Here is a 20,032-nt window from a genome sequence, read left to right as displayed (position 1 = left end):
CAGGTCCCCAGTGGCATACAAACCATCCTGACCATTTCAAAAATTGCCCCTCCCCTCCCCCCCCCCCCCCCCGAGACCCCTTAATGGCAGAGGGAGGAAAGAGATCCAGAATGTCTCTACTAGTTTGTAAGCTCTATTGAGCAAGGACTGTCTCTTATATGTGTCTGTACAGCATTGCATATATAGAGTTGCCAACTAACTTCAGTATGAGTCAGTATGTCAAGCTCCATCTCTGGCCGTCTTCAAATCTAGGTTAAAAGCCCACCTTTTCGATGCTGCTTTTAACTCCTAACCCCTATTCACTTGTACAGTATCCATGTATGTTTTATCATCCCCACCTTAGTAATTCCCTTATCCCTTATTTGTCCTGTTTGTCCTGATTAGATTGTAAGCTCTGTCGAGCAGGGATTGTCTCTTACATGTTCAGTGTACAGTGCTGCATACATCTAATAGCGCTATAGAAATGATAAGTAGTAGTAGTAGTCTTTGGGATTCCGGACTCTTGCTACTCTTTGGGATTCCGCACGGAATCTTGCTACTCTTTGTCCTTATCCCTTATGTGTCCTGTTTGTCTGTCCTGATTAGATTGTAAGCTCTGTCGAGCAGGGACTGTCTCTTACATGTTCAAGTGTACAGCACTGCGTACGTCTAATAGCACTATAGAAATGATTAGTAGTAGTCTTTGGGATTCCGGAATCTTGCTACTCATTGTCCTTATCCCTTATTTGTCCTGTTTGTCTGTCCTGATTAGATTGTAACATCTATCAAGCAGGGGCTGTCTCTTCATGTGCTGCGTACATCTAATAGTGCTAAAGAAATGATAAGTAGTAGACTACTACTACTTATCATTTCTATAGCACTATTAGATGTACGCAGACTACTAAGTCTTTGGGATTCTGCACATGGGATTCCAGAATCTTGCTACTCTTAGGGATTCTGCATGGAATGTTGCTACTCTTTGGGATTCCAGAATGTTTCTACTCTTTGGGATTCTGCACAGAATGTTGCTACTCTTTGGGATTCTGTATGGAATCTTGCTACTCACTGTCCTTATCCCTTATTTGTCCTGTTTGTCCTGATTAGATTGTAACATCTATCAAACAGGGGCTGTCTCTTCATGTTCAAGTGTACAGCGCTGTGTATGTCTAGTAGCGCTATAGAAATGATAAAGTAGTAATAAAGCAAGACTACAAGTCCCATCATGCAAGGGGGTAAACACAGGACTGGATCAACGCTATCAGGCAACCTTATGCGTACACCTAGTAGTGCTTTAGAAATGATAATAGTAGGTTGGGAGAAGACCTGTCAGAGCACAACTGACACAAGCGAGATAGACTGTTCGCTGTTTCTCTGTCTGCCCATTCCAGTCCCCTGCATGGCTAGTCTGTAGGGATTTAAAAACTGCTCTCACTTACCAGCCTGCTGGGTTGAATAGAGAACCAGAAGTGAGATGCAAACTGGAAAAAACTTCATCTTTGGAGGTGCCCTCTTCTTCCCCTTCAGCAGTGGGGTCCGGATCTCAGCTCTGCATTGCATCTGGGACTTGGAGGTATTAAAGAGGACAGGGGTGTAGAGTCCAGCCCTGTGGTAAAGGGGACGGCTGAGGGGAGGAAGAGGAGGGTGCTCAGGGCTTGTGCAATCTCTTCAGTGCTTACATCCTTTCAACTTTTTCTGCCTTGATAAGAAATGGTTTACTGGAACCTGTTCCAGGGGAATTTGGCCAAAAGCTGTAGAATGCTTTAGAAGAAAAATGCCTCTATATCAGAGCTGCCAAGTTATCCATTCCAAGAGGGAGCTTATTGGCCAGTCCTGGATTTCTGTCAACCTCGGCATCATGGGACCTGCAGCACTTATTTCAATAGATAGAATCATGGACTACAAATACTACACTGCTTTGGGATGTAAGTTTAAAACCAGGACTGGCCAAAAAAGTCGCCCTTCTGGAATGGGTAACTTGGCAGCTCTGCTGTATTAAAAGGGGTTTAGAAGAGTCTGACAATAAAAAGTGAACCTGATGTCTTAGAGAGAGAAAGAGAATGAGTTTTCAACTGGCTCTAAATTTGTTTGAGAGAGTTGACCCAGTCTTGGGTTTACCCCACTGCATGTAGGGACTTGAAGTTCCATCTTCCCAGTTACGCTTCCTGCATGTGGTGGGATAAACCCGACTGGATCAACCTTTTCGGGTGAATAATTACCTGAAGGCAGGTCACAGTCCCATTGCGAGCTTGTGTGTAAGTGTGTTGAGCTGCCAAGTAACCCAGTTCCAGGAAGGAGACTTTAGACCAGTCCTGGATTTCTGACAACCCCAATCTAGATACATTATGGGATCCTCCTTGCTGACTACAAATGCCACAATCCATTTGGATGGAAGTTCAAAACCAGAACTGGCCAAAAGGTTTCCCTCCTGGAACTGAGAAACTATGGTCGGTCTTGGGGGCAATTTCTCCATGACAGGAATGAACCATGGGCGCGTGTGTGTGTGTTATTTAATGTGTTCATGCCAGTCTCTGTGTCTCCTGAGTGTGTTTGTGTATTTTTTTTTGCTTGTGTATATGGACGTGTGTTTGTTTATGCCATGTGTTTTCCTACAATTAACTTTGGTCAAAGTTAAACCAGTGTCCATTGAGCAGACCTAGGAGCATGAACTGAAGGTTCTCCGAGGACAAGCAGGCTGCTTGTTCTCACTGATGGGTGACGTCCACGGCAGCCCCTCCAATCGGAATCTTCACTAGCAAAGTCCTTTGCTAGTCCTCGCGCGCCCGCGTGCACCGCGCATGCGCGGCCGTCTTCCCGCCCGAAACCAGCTCGAGCCGGCCAGTCTTCTTTTGTCCGCACTCGGTACGGTCGTGTTTTCGCCGTGTCGAGCCCCGGAAAGTCGACCTCGCGCGTCCAATTCTTCGACGTGTGTCTTTTTTCTTCGGAAAATATTTGAAAAGTGTTGGGAGTGCTTCGGAAACCCCCTCGGGTTTCGTTCCAACCCCTCCCCGTATTTTCAGCTTTTTGCCCCGGTAAGTTTTCTTTCGTTGTCGGGGTAGGCCTCTTTTCGGCCTCGGTCGAGATTTTTTCTCCCTTAAACCTTTTGGTGCTCTTTTTCCATCATTTCGGATTTTGATTTCGCCGGCGTGATTTTTCCGCCCATGACATCGAAGCCTTCCAGCGGCTTCAAGAAGTGCACCCAGTGCGCCCGGATAATCTCGCTCACTGATAGGCACTCGTCGTGTCTTCAGTGTCTGGGGGCCGAGCACCGCCCTCAGAACTGCAGTCTGTGTTCCCTGCTTCAAAGGCGGACTCAGGTAGCGAGATTAGCTCAGTGGAACGTGTTGTTCTCGGGCTCTTCGTCGGCATCGGCACCGGGATCTTCGAGTGCATCGACGTCGTCAGCGTCCAGACCATCTTCCTCGGCCGCCACTGCATCGAGTGCATCGAGGCATCGGGCCTCTGCATCGGCGCCAAGGTATCGGGTGACTGCATCGACGTCGGTGGTACCGGGACCTCGTCTGCTGATGTCGTCGGACGGTGGTGCATCGTCAGGAGTGCAGGTGAGGGCTGTCCATTCCCCTGCTGGTGGCGGTGAGCCTTCGGGTGGGTCTCCTCCTACCCTGAGGGCTCCTGCGGTACAGCCCCCCCGAGACCGACCTCCTTCGGCCTCGGCCCCGAGGAAGCGACGGATGGATTCTACGTCCTCCTTGTCGGTGCCGGGGAGCTCCGGTGACATGCTTCGGAAGAAGTCGAAGAAGCATCGACACCGGTCGCCTCCCCGCGTCGGCACCGAGAGCTCTGGGTCGCCGAGGGAGTCGGCACCCAGCAGGCATCGGCACCGAGAGGACCGCTCACCCTCTGTTCAGGAGGTGTCAATGCGCTCCACTCTGGACAGCCCGGAACAGCCTCCACGCCCGGAACAGGTTCTGACGTCGACGCCTGCATCGACCTCCATGCCTTTCTCTGCAGCCGCTCTGAACGAGAGCCTCCGGGCCGTTCTCCCAGAGATTCTGGGAGAGCTGTTGCGCCCTACCCCTCCGGTACCGGCGGTGCTTGCGCCTCCGGTACCGTCGAGTGTGGCGCCGGCTGGTCCATCGTCCGGGGTGAGGTCCCCGACGTCGGTACCGCGTGCGGTGCCGACTGCGGCCACCTCCCAGGAAGGCTCACCGACTACGTCGGCGGAGGGAGCTTCGCCGATGCGGGCGAGGGAGTCTACCTCTCGACGCCCCCATCGTGGACGTGGCTCCACTGAGTCGAGCCGGGCGAGGTTGCAGACACAGGTTCGTGAACTTGTGTCTGACACCGAAGGTGAGGCCTCGTGGGAAGAAGAAGAAGACCCCAGATATTTCTCTGACGAGGAGTCTGAGGGTCTTCCTTCCGATCCCACTCCCTCTCCTGAAAGACAGCTTTCTCCTCCTGAGAGTCTGTCTTTCGCTTCCTTTGTCCGGGAGATGTCTACGGCCATCCCCTTCCCGGTGGTTGTGGAGGACGAGCCCAGGGCTGAAATGTTTGAGCTCCTGGACTATCCTTCTCCACCTAAGGAAGCATCCACTGTTCCCTTGCACCATGTCCTAAAAAAGACATTGCTTGCGAACTGGACAAAACCTTTAACTAATCCCCACATCCCCAAGAAGATCGAGTCCCAGTACCCGATCCATGGGGACCCAGATCTGATGCGCACCCAGTTGCCTCATGATTCTGGAGTTGTGGATCTGGCCCTAAAGAAGGCTAAGAGTTCTAGGGAGCATGCTTCGGCGCCCCCGGGCAAGGACTCTAGAACCTTAGACTCCTTTGGGAGGAAGGCCTACCATTCTTCTATGCTCGTGGCCAAAATCCAGTCTTACCAGCTCTACACGAGCATACACATGCGGAACAATGTGCGGCAGTTGACGGGCTTGGTTGATGCTCTCCCCCCTGAGCAAGCCAAGCCTTTTCAGGAAGTGGTCAGGCAGCTGAAGGCGTGCAGAAAATTCCTGGCCAGAGGAGTGTATGACACCTTTGATGTTGCGTCCAGGGCCGCTGCTCAAGGTGTGGTGATGCGCAGGCTCTCATGGCTGCGTGCCTCCGACCTGGAGAATAGAATCCAGCAGCGGATTGCGGACTCGCCTTGCCGTGCGGATAACATTTTTGGAGAGAAAGTCAAACAGGTGGTAGAGCAGCTCCACCAGCGGGACACCGCATTCGACAAGTTCTCCCGCCGGCAGCCTTCAGCTTCTACCTTTACAGGTAGACGATTTTTCGGGGGAAGGAAGACTGTTCCCTACTCTTCTGGCAAGCGTAGGTACAATCCTCCTTCTCGACAGCCTGCGGCCCAGGCTAAGCCCCAGCGCGCTCGCTCTCGTCAGCAGCGTGCGACTCAGCAAGGCCCCTCGGCTCCCCAGCAAAAGCAAGGGGCGAGCTTTTGACTGGCTCCAGCAGAGCATAGCCGACATCCAAGTGTCCGTGCCGGGTGACCTGCCAGTCGGAGGGAGGTTGAAAGCTTTTCACCAAAGGTGGCCTCTCATAACCTCCGATCAGTGGGTTCTCCAAATAGTCCGGCAAGGATACACCCTCAATTTGGCCTCAAAACCTCCAAATTGTCCACCGGGAGCTCAGTCTTACAGCTTCCAGCACAAGCAGGTACTTGCAGAGGAACTCTCCGCCCTTCTCAGCGCCAATGCGGTCGAGCCCGTGCCATCCGGGCAAGAAGGGCTGGGATTCTATTCCAGGTACTTCCTTGTGGAAAAGAAAACAGGGGGGATGCGTCCCATCCTAGACCTAAGGGCCCTGAACAAATATCTGGTCAAAGAAAAGTTCAGGATGCTTTCCCTGGGCACCCTCCTTCCCATGATTCAGGAAACGATTGGCTATGCTCTCTGGACTTGAAGGATGCCTACACACACATCCCGATACTGCCAGCTCACAGACAGTATCTGCGATTTCAGCTGGGCACACGTCACTTCCAGTACTGTGTGCTACCCTTTGGGCTCGCCTCTGCGCCCAGGGTGTTCACAAAGTGCTTGGCTGTAGTAGCAGCGGCACTTCGCAGGCTGGGGGTGCACGTGTTCCCATATCTCGACGATTGGCTGGTGAAGAACACATCCGAGGCAGGAGCCCTGCAGTCCATGCAGATGACTATTCGCCTCCTGGAGCTACTGGGGTTTGTGATAAATTATCCAAAGTCCCATCTTTTCCCAGTGCAGAGACTCGAATTCATAGGAGCTCTGCTGGATTCTCGGACGGCTCGCGCCTATCTCCCAGAGGCGAGAGCCAACAACTTGTTGTCCCTCGTCTCGCGGGTGCGAGCGTCCCAGCAGATCACAGCTCGGCAGATGTTGAGATTGCTGGGCCACATGGCCTCCACAGTTCATGTGACTCCCATGGCCCGCCTTCATATGAGATCTGCTCAATGGACCCTAGCTTCCCAGTGGGTTCAAGCTGCTGGGGATCTAGGAGACGTGATCCACCTGTCCACGAGTTTTCTCGAATCCCTGTATTGGTGGACGATTTGGTCCAATCTGACTCTGGGACGTCCTTTCCAAATTCCTCAGCCACAAAAAGTGCTGACCACGGATGCGTCTCTCCTGGGCTGGGGAGCTCATGTCGATGGGCTTCACACCCAAGGAAGCTGGTCCCTCCAGGAACGCGATCTACAGATCAATCTTCTGGAGTTGCGAGCGATCTGGAACGCTCTGAAGGCTTTCAGAGATCGGCTGTCCCACCAAATTATCCAAATTCAGACAACCAGGTTGCCATGTACTATGTCAACAAGCAGGGGGGCACCGGATCTCGCCCCCTGTGTCAGGAAGCCGTCAGCATGTGGCTCTGGGCTCGCCGTCACGGCATGGTGCTCCAAGCCACATACCTGGCAGGCGTAAACAACAGGCTGGCCGACAGACTGAGCAGGATTATGCAACCTCACGAGTGGTCGCTCAACTCCCGAGTGGTGCGCCAGATCTTCCAAGCGTGGGGCACCCCCTTGGTGGATCTCTTCGCATCTCGAGCCAACCACAAAGTCCCTCAGTTCTGTTCCAGGCTTCAGGCCCACGGCAGACTAGCACCGGATGCCTTCCACCTGGATTGGGGGGAGGGGCTGCTGTATGCTTATCCTCCCATTCCTCTGGTGGGGAAGACTTTGTTGAAACTCAAGCAAGACCGAGGCACCATGATTCTGATTGCTCCTTTTTGGCCGCGTCAGATCTGGTTCCCTCTTCTTCTGGAGTTATCCTCCGAAGAACCGTGGAGTGTTTTCCGACCCTCATCACGCAGGACGAAGGGGCTCTTCTGCATCCCAGCCTCCGGTCCCTGGCTCTCACGGCCTGGATGTTGAGAGCGTAGACTTTGCCTCTTTGGGTCTGTCAGAGGGTGTCTCCCGCATCTTGCTTGCTTCCAGGAAAGAGTCCACTAAGAGGAGTTACTTCTTTTTATGGAGGAGGTTTGCCGTCTGGTGTGACAGCAAGGCCCTAGATCCTCGCTCTTGTCCTACACAGACCCTGCTTGAATACCTTCTGCACTTGTCTGAGTCTGGTCTCAAGACCAACTCTGTAAGGGTTCACCTTAGTGCAATCAGTGCATACCATTACCGTGTGGAAGGTAAGCCGATCTCGGGACAGCCTATAGTTGTTCGCTTCATGAGAGGTTTGCTTTTGTCAAAGCCCCCTGTCAAGCCTCCTACAGTGTCATGGGATCTCAATGTCGTTCTCACCCAGCTGATGAAACCTCCTTTTGAGCCACTGAATTCCTGCCATCTGAAGTACTTGACCTGGAAGGTCATTTTCTTGGTGGCAGTTACTTCAGCTCGTAGAGTCAGTGAGCTTCAGGCCCTGGTAGCCCAGGCCCCTTACACAAAATTTCATCATAACAGAGTAGTCCTCCGCACTCACCCTAAGTTCTTGCCAAAGGTCGTGTCGGAGTTCCATCTGAACCAGTCAATTGTCTTGCCAACATTCTTTCCCCGTCCTCATTCCTGCCCTGCTGAACGTCAGCTGCACACATTGGACTGCAAGAGAGCATTGGCCTTCTATCTGGAGCGGACACAGCCCAACAGACATTCCGCCCAATTGTTTGTTTCTTTTGATCCCAATAGGAGGGGAGTGGCTGTGGGGAAACGCACCATATCCAATTGGCTAGCAGATTGCATTTCCTTCACTTACGCCCAGGCGGGGCTGGCTCTTGAGGGTCATGTCACGGCTCATAATGTTAGAGCCATGGCTGCGTCGGTAGCCCACTTGAAGTCAGCCTCCATTGAAGAAATTTGCAAAGCTGCGACGTGGTCATCTGTCCACACATTCACATCTCATTACTGCCTGCAGCAGGATTCCCGACGCGACAGTCGGTTCGGGTAGTCAGTTCTTCAGAACCTGTTTGGGCTTTAGGATCCAACTCCACCCCCCGAGGGCCCTGTTTGTTCTGTTCCAGGCTGCACTCTCAGTTAGTTGGTAAATTTTTTAGGTCAATCTCAGTTATGTCCTCGCCGTTGCGAGGCCCAATTGACCATGGTTGTTGTTTTGAGTGAGCCTGGGGGCTAGGGATACCCCATCAGTGAGAACAAGCAGCCTGCTTGTCCTCGGAGAAAGCGAATGCTACATACCTGTAGAAGGTATTCTCCGAGGACAGCAGGCTGATTGTTCTCACAAACCCGCCCGCCTCCCCTTTGGAGTTGTGTCTTCCCTTGTATTGTCTTGCTACATACTGGACTGGCCGGCTCGAGCCGGTTTCGGGCGGGAAGACGGCCGCGCATGCGCGGTGCGCGCGGGCGCGTGAGGACTAGCAAAGGACTTTGCTAGTGAAGATTCCGATTGGAGGGGCTGCCGTGGACGTCACCCATCAGTGAGAACAATCAGCCTGCTGTCCTCGGAGAATACCTTCTACAGGTATGTAGCATTCGCTTTGTACGCAGCTTTTGTGTCTGTTGCTTGTTCACATTCAGATACAGACCTGCCAAGTTACCCATTCTAGGAGGGAGACTTTTTTGGCCAGTTCTGGATTTCTGCCAACCTCATCCTGGTGCATTATGGGACCTACAGCCCTGATTTTTTGTTGTTCAAATATGTTATTGAATGTTTTATAAAGTGGCAAAATAAAGTATAGCTTTAAACAAAGAAACACCTATAAAATGCAATAATAGTTGTACAACAAACAAGCAAACAATACCGGAGAAAGAAAAATTGAGATCAGTTACATAAGGAAATTACACAAGATATTATGTCTCTCAGTGGGTAGAAGTTAAATAGTCCTCTACACACAGGAAGCCAAAGTTGTTTGGTTCTTGAATATGAGTTAATTTTGTCTGCAATCTTCAGTTTGAATTTATATATTTGACATACATTATGCCAACATAATATGTCATGTATGGTAGTAGAGCTTTTCCAAGATTTCAGAATTATTTGAATAGCACTTGAAAGAAATTTGTTGCAGAGAATGTGGTAAAAGCAGTTAGCTTAGCGGGGTTTAAAAAAGGTTTGGCTAGCTTCCTAAAAGAAAAGTCCATAAGCCATTATTAAAATGGACTTGGGAAAATCCACTGCTTATTTCTGTGATAAGCAGCATGAAATGTATTGTACTGTTTTGGGATCTTGCCAGGTACTTGTGACCTGGATTGGCCACTGTTGGAAACAGGATACTGGACTTGATGGGCCTTCGGTCTGTCCCAGTTTGGCAACACTTCTGTACTTAAGAATATCTACCAAGAGTTTAAGAGAGGCGGGAATAGTTTTAAATGGAAGATCAGATTTCAAAATTACTACAGACAGTGTGATAGGGAGTTTAATATTTTCTGTATAAGAGGCCAAACTGCTTTCCAGAATTATTAAATAATAGGACAGTCAAAGATTATAGTTGATAATGATCCTTGATCAAGATTCTGTAGCACTGAATCATGGACTACAAATCCCACACTGCTTTGGGATGTAAGTTTAAAACCAGGACCAGCTAAAAAGTCTCCTCCTGAATGGAAAACTCAGCTCTGGGTCCTGGGTCTGACAAGATTTCCATGTCCTACCCAAGCATTTATTTATTTATTTTCAAAGGCTTGATGTAGTGCCAATCAGTAGAGTAGTCACGTGAGTCCTGGGACTCCCCAAATTTGGGTTTGGGGTCCCCAAGGTCTGCTAGTTTGACTGGTAGGGGCCCCCAAGCCCCACCAGCAGAAGCTTTCCTGTGGCGATACTTGCCACTGCGCTGCCTGCCCTGCTTTCCCCCCTCCCCCGTGCACATTCTCATTTTTAGTGAAACTGAGCATGAGCGAGCTTCATGCATGCTCAATTTTACCAAAACCGAGCATGCATGCCAGGACGGGAAAGCAGGGCAGGCAGCATGGCTCCTAGTATCACCACAGGAAGGCTTACTGTTGGCGGGGCATGGGGACACTCATCAGCCCAGGTATGTCGGGTTGCGGAGGGGCAGAGAGCAGCGGGGAGGTGGAACATAATGTGCCTCCCCCACACTTTGGGCTCAGGACCCCCCCCCCCCCCCCAAGTCAAGGTCTGGCTACTATGCCTCTGCAGCATACCCAGAAGGAAGCCACAGTACGATGGCTGAAACATCAGTTTCACTTACTCGGATGTGGCAACAATCACCTGCTACCAGTGTTTCCCTGGCTAGTCCACCCTTCGTTACTTTTGTCTGGCAGTACTCCAGAGCAGGGACCCAGATAGTTCCTCCTGTTACTTCAAAGAAGGCATGTTTTGGCCTCCTGCAACACGCCACTTCAATCACTCTGTCAGGTTTGTCTGACAGGATCTTCCCTTTGAGAAACTGTAGTCTGATAATTTTGAGGTCTGGCACTTTCTCTTCTTCAGTAGCATTTCCAGAGCATTATCCATTACTGATCTTGAAGAGAGGTCTGTGGTTCTCTATCTCCTCCTTCTGAGCACTGTGGTGTGGGATGATGTCCACTGTCCTTGGCTCTCACAAGTCCATTTTAATAATGGTTTATGGGCTTTTATTATAAGAAGTTGTCCAAACCTTTTTAAACCCTGCTAAGCTAACTACTTTTATCACATTCTCTGGTAGTAAATTCCAGAGTTTAATTATATGTTCAGTGAAGAAATATTTTCTCTGATGCATTTTAAATTTACTACGTAGTAGCTTCATTGCATGCCCTCCTAGTCCTTGTGTTTTTGGAAAGAATAAACAAGCGATTCACTTCTACCCATTTCCACTCAGTATCTTATAGACCTCTATCGTATCTCCCCGCAAAGCAGAAGAGCCCTAGCCTCTTTAGCCTTTCCTCACAGGGGAGTTGTAACATCCACTTTATAATTTTGCAATTCTCTGTTACTTTTCTAATACATCTGTATCCACAAAGGCTATCAAAGCCATGAGGGCACGTTTGGCACTTTCCTGTGGCCTTTCGATATTCTGGAGTGTCCCACACTGCCTGATCAGGTACTTCCTTCTCTGGAGGGGGATCTGCAGCAATCCTTTCTGCCAACAACAAACAGTAAAATCTTGATTATGATTTCTGTTTCCTGCTGAATAAAACCACTTCCTCCTTTTATCTTTGCCTCTTTCTCCTGCCTCTCCCTGGTATATTTAAAGAGGTATTTAGCCTCTTTCACCGACTGGCCATTATTCTTCTGCATTTCTGGGTCTATGTTTGTCCAAGCACATTCTCCTCCTCCATTTGGTTGTTCAGATATTTATGCTCTTTTGTTCTCTGGTTCCCTTTTGGCCTCTTTCTCTTTGTTAACCTACCTCACTCAGAAATCTGTTGCTATTTTGTCACTAAGCAAAATTCCTCCCTGTCCTTCAGCTCGCCTGAAGCCCAAATCCTTTGTTGTGTAGTGGTTCAGCCCAGGTCAGACTTTAACATTTTTTTTTAATTTGTAAGAAGTCTTTATTCAGTAATCTAATAAAACAACATACAATATTCGTCACGTTGCTCATATACTTGGGCAATAAAATCTAAACAATATCAGTTCCAGGCATTGTAACTTACTACCACAATACTGCAGTCAAATGTAAACTGTATAAACTTCAACATTTTATGTAAAGGATTCCCCCCCCCCCCCCCCCCCCTTACAGACTTTAACATTTAACTAGAGTTACCAGCTGGCTCCAGATTCACCCAAAAGAAGTTATCCACTCCTGGGTTTACCCCATTGCATTCATGGACTTGTAGTTCTGATAGCCCAATTCAGTTCCCCAAGAAAAGCAAAACTACAACTCTCGGCCTGCATGCAATGGGGTAAACTCAGGACTGAATCAACCCTGTTGGGCGAATCTGTATTCAATGCACAGCCTCTTGGAACCTCTACTCTCATCAAAGACAACAGGCCTGGATTTCTGCATAGATGCACTTGGACTGAGGCAGAAAAATTCTGGGGGGGGGGGGAAGAGGGGAATAGATGCAACTTGTCACCTTCCCCCTCTCCAAGGGTTACCATATGGCTCCAGAAAAAGGAGGACACATTTATCCAGTCCGGGTTTTGCTTCCATTGAATGCAATGGAAGTAAAACCCAGACTGGCTCGGGGGGGGGGGGGAGAAGAGGGGAATAGATGCAACTTTGTCACCTTCCCCCTCTCCCAGGGTTATCATATGGCTCTAGAAAAAGAAGGACACATTCATCCAGTCCGGGTTTTGCTTTCAGTGAATGCAATGGAAGTAAAACCCAGACTGGCTCAATCTGTCTTCCTTTTTCTGGAGCCATATGGTAACCCTACGGGCCTCTCCACCCCCTCCCCCCCCCCCAACAGGAACCACTTTGACTCATTGTTGGGAGCCTCAATCACAAGTTCAGGGATCTGGGAGACATGAGGTTCAAAAGGAGAGCGAGAATGCAAGTCCAGGTATGGTTGTCATTGGAGGTCTGGGGTTGGGAGTGGGAGTGGTGGCATGATGGTGCTGAGGGGGTGACCCATAGCTAAAGCTGTCAGTGAAAGGCAAGTTAGTTTTTAAAAGGCCTCTACCATCTCTGCTTTTTGCCTACACTCTCTTGCCTTTGTAGAAGTTGTTAGATGTTCTTATCCGGTTGTTTTGGATTCTGTAAAATTTTGAAAACTTGGATTTTTGAAAATGCCTTTAAAGATCTTTGAGTCTGTAATATTTTGATGATATGTCAAGATATGCTTTTGACTGTTTTTTTTTTAATCAAAAGATGCACTGTGTATCTAAATTGTATTTTTTTTCAGTTCTAAACCACTTTAATTCTAAGGGCCCCTGTTTACTAAGCCGCACTAATGTTTTTAGCGTGTGCTAAAAATTATTTTTTTTATTTTTGTACCTCGCACTTTCCCACTCATGGCAGGCTCAATGCGGCTTACATGAGGCAATGGAGGGTTAAGTGACTTGCCCAGAGTCACAAGGAGCTGCCTGTGCCTGAAGTGGGAATTGAACTCAGTTCCACAGTTTCCCAGGACCAAAGTCCACCACCCTAACCACTACGCCACTCCTCCACTCACTAACACTAGAGACACCCATAGGATTATATAGGTGTCTCTAACATTACATAATAACGTAGTAACATATAGTAACATAGTAAATGATGGCAGATAAAGACCTTTAAGGTCCATCCAGTCTGCCCAACAAGATAAACTTATTTTACATGGTATGTGATATTTTATACCTGAGTTTGATTTGTCCTTGCCATTCTCAGGGTACAGAATTAAATTTACACTCAAGCCCATCCCTATCTTTTCAGTCATGATCAGGGCGTAGACCGTAGAAGTCTGCCCAGCACTATTCTTGTACTAAATGTTCTGAAGATTCTGGAATCCTAAAGAGTTACAAGATTCCGGAATCGCAATTAGTAGCAACATTCCATGTAGAACCCCAAAGAGTAACATAGTAAATGACGGCAGATAAAGACCTGTACGGTCCATCCAGTCTGCCCAACAAGATGAACTCATTTTACATGGTATGTGATACTTTATACCCGAGTTTGATTTGTCCTTGCCATTCTCAGGGCACAGACCGTAGAAGTCTGCCCAGCACTATTCTTGTACTTATAGTTCTGAAGGGACCGTAGAAGTCTGCCCAGCACTATTCTTGCACTAAAAGTTCTGAAGATTCTGGAATCCTAAAGAGTTACAAGATTCCGGAATCCCAATTAGTAGCAGCATTCCATGTAGAACCCCAAAGAGTAACATAGTAAATGATGGCAGATAAAGACCTGTACGTGCCATCCAGTCTGCCCAACAAGATAAACTCATTTTACATGGTATGTGATACTTTATACCCGAGTTTGATTTGTCCTTGCCATTCTCGGGGCACAGACTGTAGAAGTCTGCCCAGTACTGTTCTTTTATTAAAAGTTCTGAAGATTCTGGAATCCCAATTACCAGCAACATTCCATGTAGAACCCCAAAGAGTAACATAGTAAATGATGGCCGATAAAGACCTGTACGGTCCATCTAGTCTGCCCAATGAGATAAACTCATTTTACATGGTATGTGATAGTTTATATGTACACCCCAGTTTGATTTGTCCTTGCCATTCTCAGGGCACAGATCGTAGAAGTCTGCCCAGCACTGTTCTTCTACTAAACATTGTGAAGCTAACGTCGAAGCCCTTTAAAATTTTCACTCCAGCCCATCCCTATCTATTCAGTCACGATCAGGGCATAGACTGTAGAAGTCTGCCCAGCTCCCATTTTGTTTCCCAATTACCGGCGTCGCCACCCAATCTCCACTAAGATTCCATGGAACCATTCCTTGTAAACAGGATTCCTTTGTGTTTATCCCACGTATGTTTGAATTCCATTAGCGTTTTCATCTCCACCACCTCCCACGGGAGGAAATTCCACATATCCACCACCCTCTCCATTAAAAAGTACTTCCTGACTACTCCTGAGTCTGCCCCCCTTCAACCTCAGTTCATGTCCTCTAGTTCTACCAGCTTCCCGTCTCCAGAAAAGGTTCGTTTGCAGATTAATACCTTTCAAATGTTTGAACGTCTGTATCATATCAACCCTGTTTCTCCTTTCCTCCAAAGTATACATGTTCAGGTCAGCAAGTCTCTCCTCGTACGGTTTGTAACGCAAATCCCATACCATTTTTGTAGCCTTTCTTTGCACCACTGCTTCCAGTCTTTTTACATCTTTAGCAAGATACGGTCTCCAAAACTGAACACAGTACTCCAAGTGGGGCCTCACCAATAACTTGTAGAGGAGCATCAACACCTACTGCTGGTTATACCATTAACATGTGCTAATTTTTAGCACGTGCTAAAAACGTTAGTGCACCTTAGTAAACACGGTCCCAATTGTTAAAATGGTATATCAAATCAATAAATCAAATAACTCAGGCGCCCTTTTACTAAGGTACTCCGAAAAGTGGCCTGCGCTGGTGTAGGTGCGTGTTTTGGACGTGTGCAGGTCCATTTTTCAGCACGCCTGGGGGAGAAAAACATTTGTTTGTGTCCAAAAATGGACATGCGACAAAATTAAAACCAGTGCGCGTCCATTTTTGGCCTGAGATCTTACCGCCACCCATTGACTTAGTGATAAGGTCTCGCACGCTAACCGGGCGGTATGCGTCAGCATGTGTAAACTGCCGACTACCACCGGGGAAGCGCCAGGCGGTAGAAAATAGAAAATATTTTCTACCGCCTGTTTTGGACGCGTGTCAAAAATGGAATTACCGCCTAGCCGGGTGGTAGTTTTATTTTGACGCATGTTGGACAAACGTAGGCGCTTGCGTGCCTTAGTAAAATGGCCCCTCAAATAGGCTACCCCTTCCTCTATTAATTCTACATATGTGACCCGCTGAGCGTTCTATAAATGGTTTAAAATAATTCATGGACACTAATACCTTATATTTTCTTTACTATCTTGTGTTAAACTGATAACAATCCTATATAATAAAATGCACCACCAACATTCTGAAGCCGAGAAAGTGAAGCCTTGAAGCATTCCTGCAACGTTCCGGAACTATGTGTCATCAATTGAGGAGATAGAGCCTTACAGAGCGCACGAATGCTTCAAGGCTTCTCTCTGGCATGGAACATGCTGGAGAGGGAGGGAGGGGGGCCTGGAACTCGGAGCCCCACTCAGACACTCACTCTCTCTGTCTCTCACACACTCTATCTCTCTGTCACACACTCACTCTCATACACACGTCTCTCTCTCTCTCTCTCTTTCTGACACAAACACACACATACTCTGTCTCACACACTCCATCTCTCTCACACACACACTTTCTCTCTCTCTAAAACATACACACTCCGAGGAAAACCTTGCTAGCGCCTTTTTCATTTGTCAGAAACGGGCCTGTTTTACTAGTCTGTTTATAATCTTACTGTTATACTGTATAATTGTACTTTTGTACTGTAGCCCTACTACAGTTTTGTGTAAGCCACTTTGAGCCTACAACAGTGGGAAAATGTGGGGTATAATAAATGTATTAAATGAATTAATAAATGGCTATCGCTCGGTTCTTCTTAGTCCTAGAAATGAGCAGCTTGATTTTCTATTTTGCTGGTCCTGGAAATGAGCAGCACTGCACTTTCTATTTTGCTTCCCCTTTCCTTTGGAATTCCCTCCCTCTCTCTATTGCCACTGAACAACCATTACTACTACTACTACTTAACATTTCTAAAGCGCTACTAGGGTTACGCAGCGCTGTACAATTTAACATGGAAGGACAGTCCCTGCTCAAGGAGCTTACAATCTAAAGACAAGTGTAGAGTCAATCTGATAGGGCATACTAAATTTCTCGAAAGGTTAGGTGCCGAAGGCAGCATTGAAGAGGTGAGTTTTAAGCAGAGATTTGAAAATGGGTAGGGAGGGGGCTTGGCGTAGGGGTTGAGGAAGATTGTTCCAGGCAAAGGGTGAGGCAAGGCAGAATGAGCGGAGCCTGGAGTTGGCAGTGGTGGAGAAGGGAACTGACAGGAGGGATTTGTCCTGTGAGCGGAGGTTACGGGCGGGGACATAGGGGGAAATGAGGGTAGAGAGGTAGTGAGGAGCCGCAGACTGAGTGCATTTGTAGGTAAGGAGGAGAAGCTTGAATTGTATGCGGTATCTGATCAGAAACCAGTGAAGTGATTTGAGGAGAGGAGTGCTGTGAGTATATCGGTTCTGGCGGAATATAAGACGTGCGGCAGTGTTCTGAACGGATTGAAGGGGGGATAGATGGCTACTTGGGAGGCCGGTGAGGAGTAGGTTGCAGTAGTCAAGGCGAGAGGTAATGAGAGCATGGACGAGAGTTCGTGTGGTTTGCTCAGATAGGAAAGGGCGAATTTTGCTGATGTTGAAGAGGAAGCTAAAGACTTGGGGGGTGTTTTACTAAGCCACAGTAGCATTTTTAGCTCACCGGGTGTCTCGGCGTTTACCACCAGCTGATTTCTACCGTGAGCTAAAAATGCTACCGCGGCTTAGTAAAAAAAACCCTGTGGCTCTTTAAAAATGCCTTCTTTTTGGACTAAGTCCAACTTGGCTGTTTCCACTCTGCCCTGTGGCTTGTTCCTTTTTCTTTCTGTTTCTTCGCTCTTCTTTTTCTTTTGGCTTGTGAGATACTGTAGGAGTGATTACTCCTTTCCAGTATTATGAATTTTGTAGTTCTTTTCTGGTTTTTTTTTAATTTCCTGATCTGTGGGTTATTTTACACTGTAGTCCGCTGAGATCTACTAGTTGGTTGTGGCGTATAGGAAGTGTTAATAAACTATAAACCATACTAAAAGTGGGGACCCAAATGACAGAGAGTATGAAAGTTTGGAGTTTTGAAAGTCTGGTGTTACTATAGGGTCAGTAGAACAGGACTATGCAATTTTTTTTCACTACTTTGATGCTATTCACGTTCCACAAAGTTTGTTGTTTATGCATTCCTGTCTGTGCCTCAGAGACAGGGGTTGCCTTCTGGAGATCTCCAGGGGGGGGGGGGGGGACCCTCGAGTAAATCTTTACTCCCCCAGGCAGAATTCCAGGCAAGAAAAACTCTGGCTACTAAATAAGTATTAGACATAGTAAATGTTTATTCAAATTATCAAAGAAGCCAATCAGTAATTATTGAAATAGTAACAAATAAACTTCCAATACAGTATAATATGTAGCAAATAAAAACAGAGTTTTCCCTGGGAGCTGTCAATATGTCCACCTGCTAGTAGACACACTGAGGCTCTCCATCCTCGGTTCTGTTTCCTCTTAAATACTTTTTCTTCCTTTCTTCATTATCTTAATTTTAATTACCCTTCCTACCTAATGAATATGCATCTTTCCAGAATATTCTATTTCCTGTTAAATGATAGAATTTGATGGAACATGTTGGAACATGATACAGCTTATTCCCTTAAATTGATAGTTAGATAATGGGTAAAGTTACTCTGTTACTACCCTCACCCTCTTGCTAAGGCTATAATTTTACTCACACCCACTTACTTCCCCTTTTATTTATTTATTAGGATTTATTTACCGCCTTTTTGAAGGAATTCACTCAAGGCGGTGTACAGTAAGAGATCAAACATGAGCAGTAAAAATGTTCAAACAACAATACAAAGTATGGCATGGTATACTACTTGCCATGACAACACAATATGTACTAGAACATTATAATTGGTAGTGAAGGGTAAGGCAAAGTTGTAACATATAGATGAGTAAGAAAGTAGGAAGAATTAGAAAGTAAGGTGATTGATTTGAAGAAAGTTGCAAGTGAGGTCAGAGAGATGGTTAAATATTATCTCAGCTAGGGTAGGAGTGGATAAACATGTCCCGCTGCAGTATGTGCAGCCCGAGTCAATCCTTGTGTGTGTGAGTGAGACTAACAAGTTAGTTACTTCTTCCATTAAAGGCTTGGTTGAAGAGCCAAGCTTTCATTTGCTTCCTGAAGTAGAGGTAGTCTTGTGTTAAGCCTTTCAGGCAATTCATTCCAGAGTGTGGGGGCTACTCCGGAGAAGGCTCGCTTGCGAGTATCATCGTGTAATGTCTTTTGGAGAGGGTGTAATTAGTGAAAGTCCTTGGGAGGACCTTAGTGTTCTTGGCGGTGTGTGGAGGATCATCCTATTCTTCAGATACTCGAGGCCATTTCCTTTCAGGGCCTTGAAGATCAGACATAGAGTTTTAAATTTAGCCCTGTATTGTACTGGAAGCCAATGAAGTTTTTGCAAAAATGGTGTGATGTGGTCACGTCGCTTGCAACCTTCTATGAGTCTTGCTGCTGCATTCTGAATCAACTGGAGCTGGTGCAGGCCCTTTGTAGTGAGACCATTGTATAGTGCATTGCAGTAATCCAGTCTTGATGCTACCATGGCATGCATAACTGAGATAAGATTTACCTTCTTGATGTAAGGAGATACTTGATGTAAGGAGAGAGGCAGCGTAGCTGTCGTAAATAGTAGAAGCAGCTCTTGAAGGTTACTTGGATTTGGGGAATCAGAGTAAGTGTTGAATCTAACTGTATTCCAAGGTTCCTGACTTGTGATTTGAGGGGGAGTTCATACTTCCCAAAAGGGATTTTGATGTCAGGTATGTATCCACTTGTGTTAGGGACCCAGAGAAGCTCGGTTTTAGTTGGGTTCAGGCAAAGTTTGTTGTGTTTAGCCCATTCTTGAATTGATGTTAGATAAGTGATCAGTTTATTCAAGGTTGTAGGTAAGTCAGGTTCAATGGGTATGAGTAGCTGCACATCATCCGCATAGATGTACAACTGAGTGTCCATTGACCGAATCAGCTCAGCTAGTGGCTTGAGGTAGATATTGAACAGAATAGGTGACAGTATTGATCGTTGTGGTACTCCGCAGGTCAGTGTCCATGGTGGTGATGAGTTGCTGCCAATCATTATGGATTGTTGCCTGTCTGATAGGATCTGATCCAGGCAAGTACTGTTCCATTGATACCTGTTTCTGTCAGTCGTGCTAGCAAGATATCATGATCCACAGTGTCAAAAGCTGCTGAGAAATCTAGCAGTACTAACATCGAGGCAAATCCCTTGTCTCGGTTTCTGTGAAGATCATCTAGCAGGGATACGAGGACCGTTTCTGTTCCATAACCAGGTCTGAATCCAGATTGACATGGATCTAGCCAGTTACTCTTTTCTAGGCATTCATTAAGTTGAACACAGACTGTTTGTTCTATGAGTTTCCCTAGAAACGGGATGTTGGATACTGGCCTGTAACTTTCAAGTTTGTCCTGGTCAAGGTTG

At 47.2% G+C, this 20,032-nt stretch overlaps 1 protein-coding gene across 1 annotated transcript in view; it reads right to left on the bottom strand.

The window, feature by feature from the left end:
• LOC115464337 overlaps positions 1 to 1,599 on the bottom strand; it is a 133,760-nt gene extending 132,161 nt beyond the window's left edge. Inside the window, exon 1 of the mRNA XM_030194726.1 lies at positions 1,416 to 1,599. Within this exon, the coding sequence (XP_030050586.1) occupies positions 1,416 to 1,536 (121 nt within the window). The 5' untranslated portion in view covers positions 1,537 to 1,599. The remainder of the gene's footprint in view (positions 1 to 1,415) is intronic.
• Positions 1,600 to 20,032: the final 18,433 nt, after the last annotated feature.

Source organism: Microcaecilia unicolor, chromosome 3 (genome assembly GCF_901765095.1).
Source record: "Microcaecilia unicolor chromosome 3, aMicUni1.1, whole genome shotgun sequence".
Taxonomy (NCBI): domain Eukaryota; kingdom Metazoa; phylum Chordata; class Amphibia; order Gymnophiona; family Siphonopidae; genus Microcaecilia; species Microcaecilia unicolor.
Note: the sequence above shows the minus strand (reverse complement) of the source record. Positions and strands in the feature narration are given on the sequence as shown.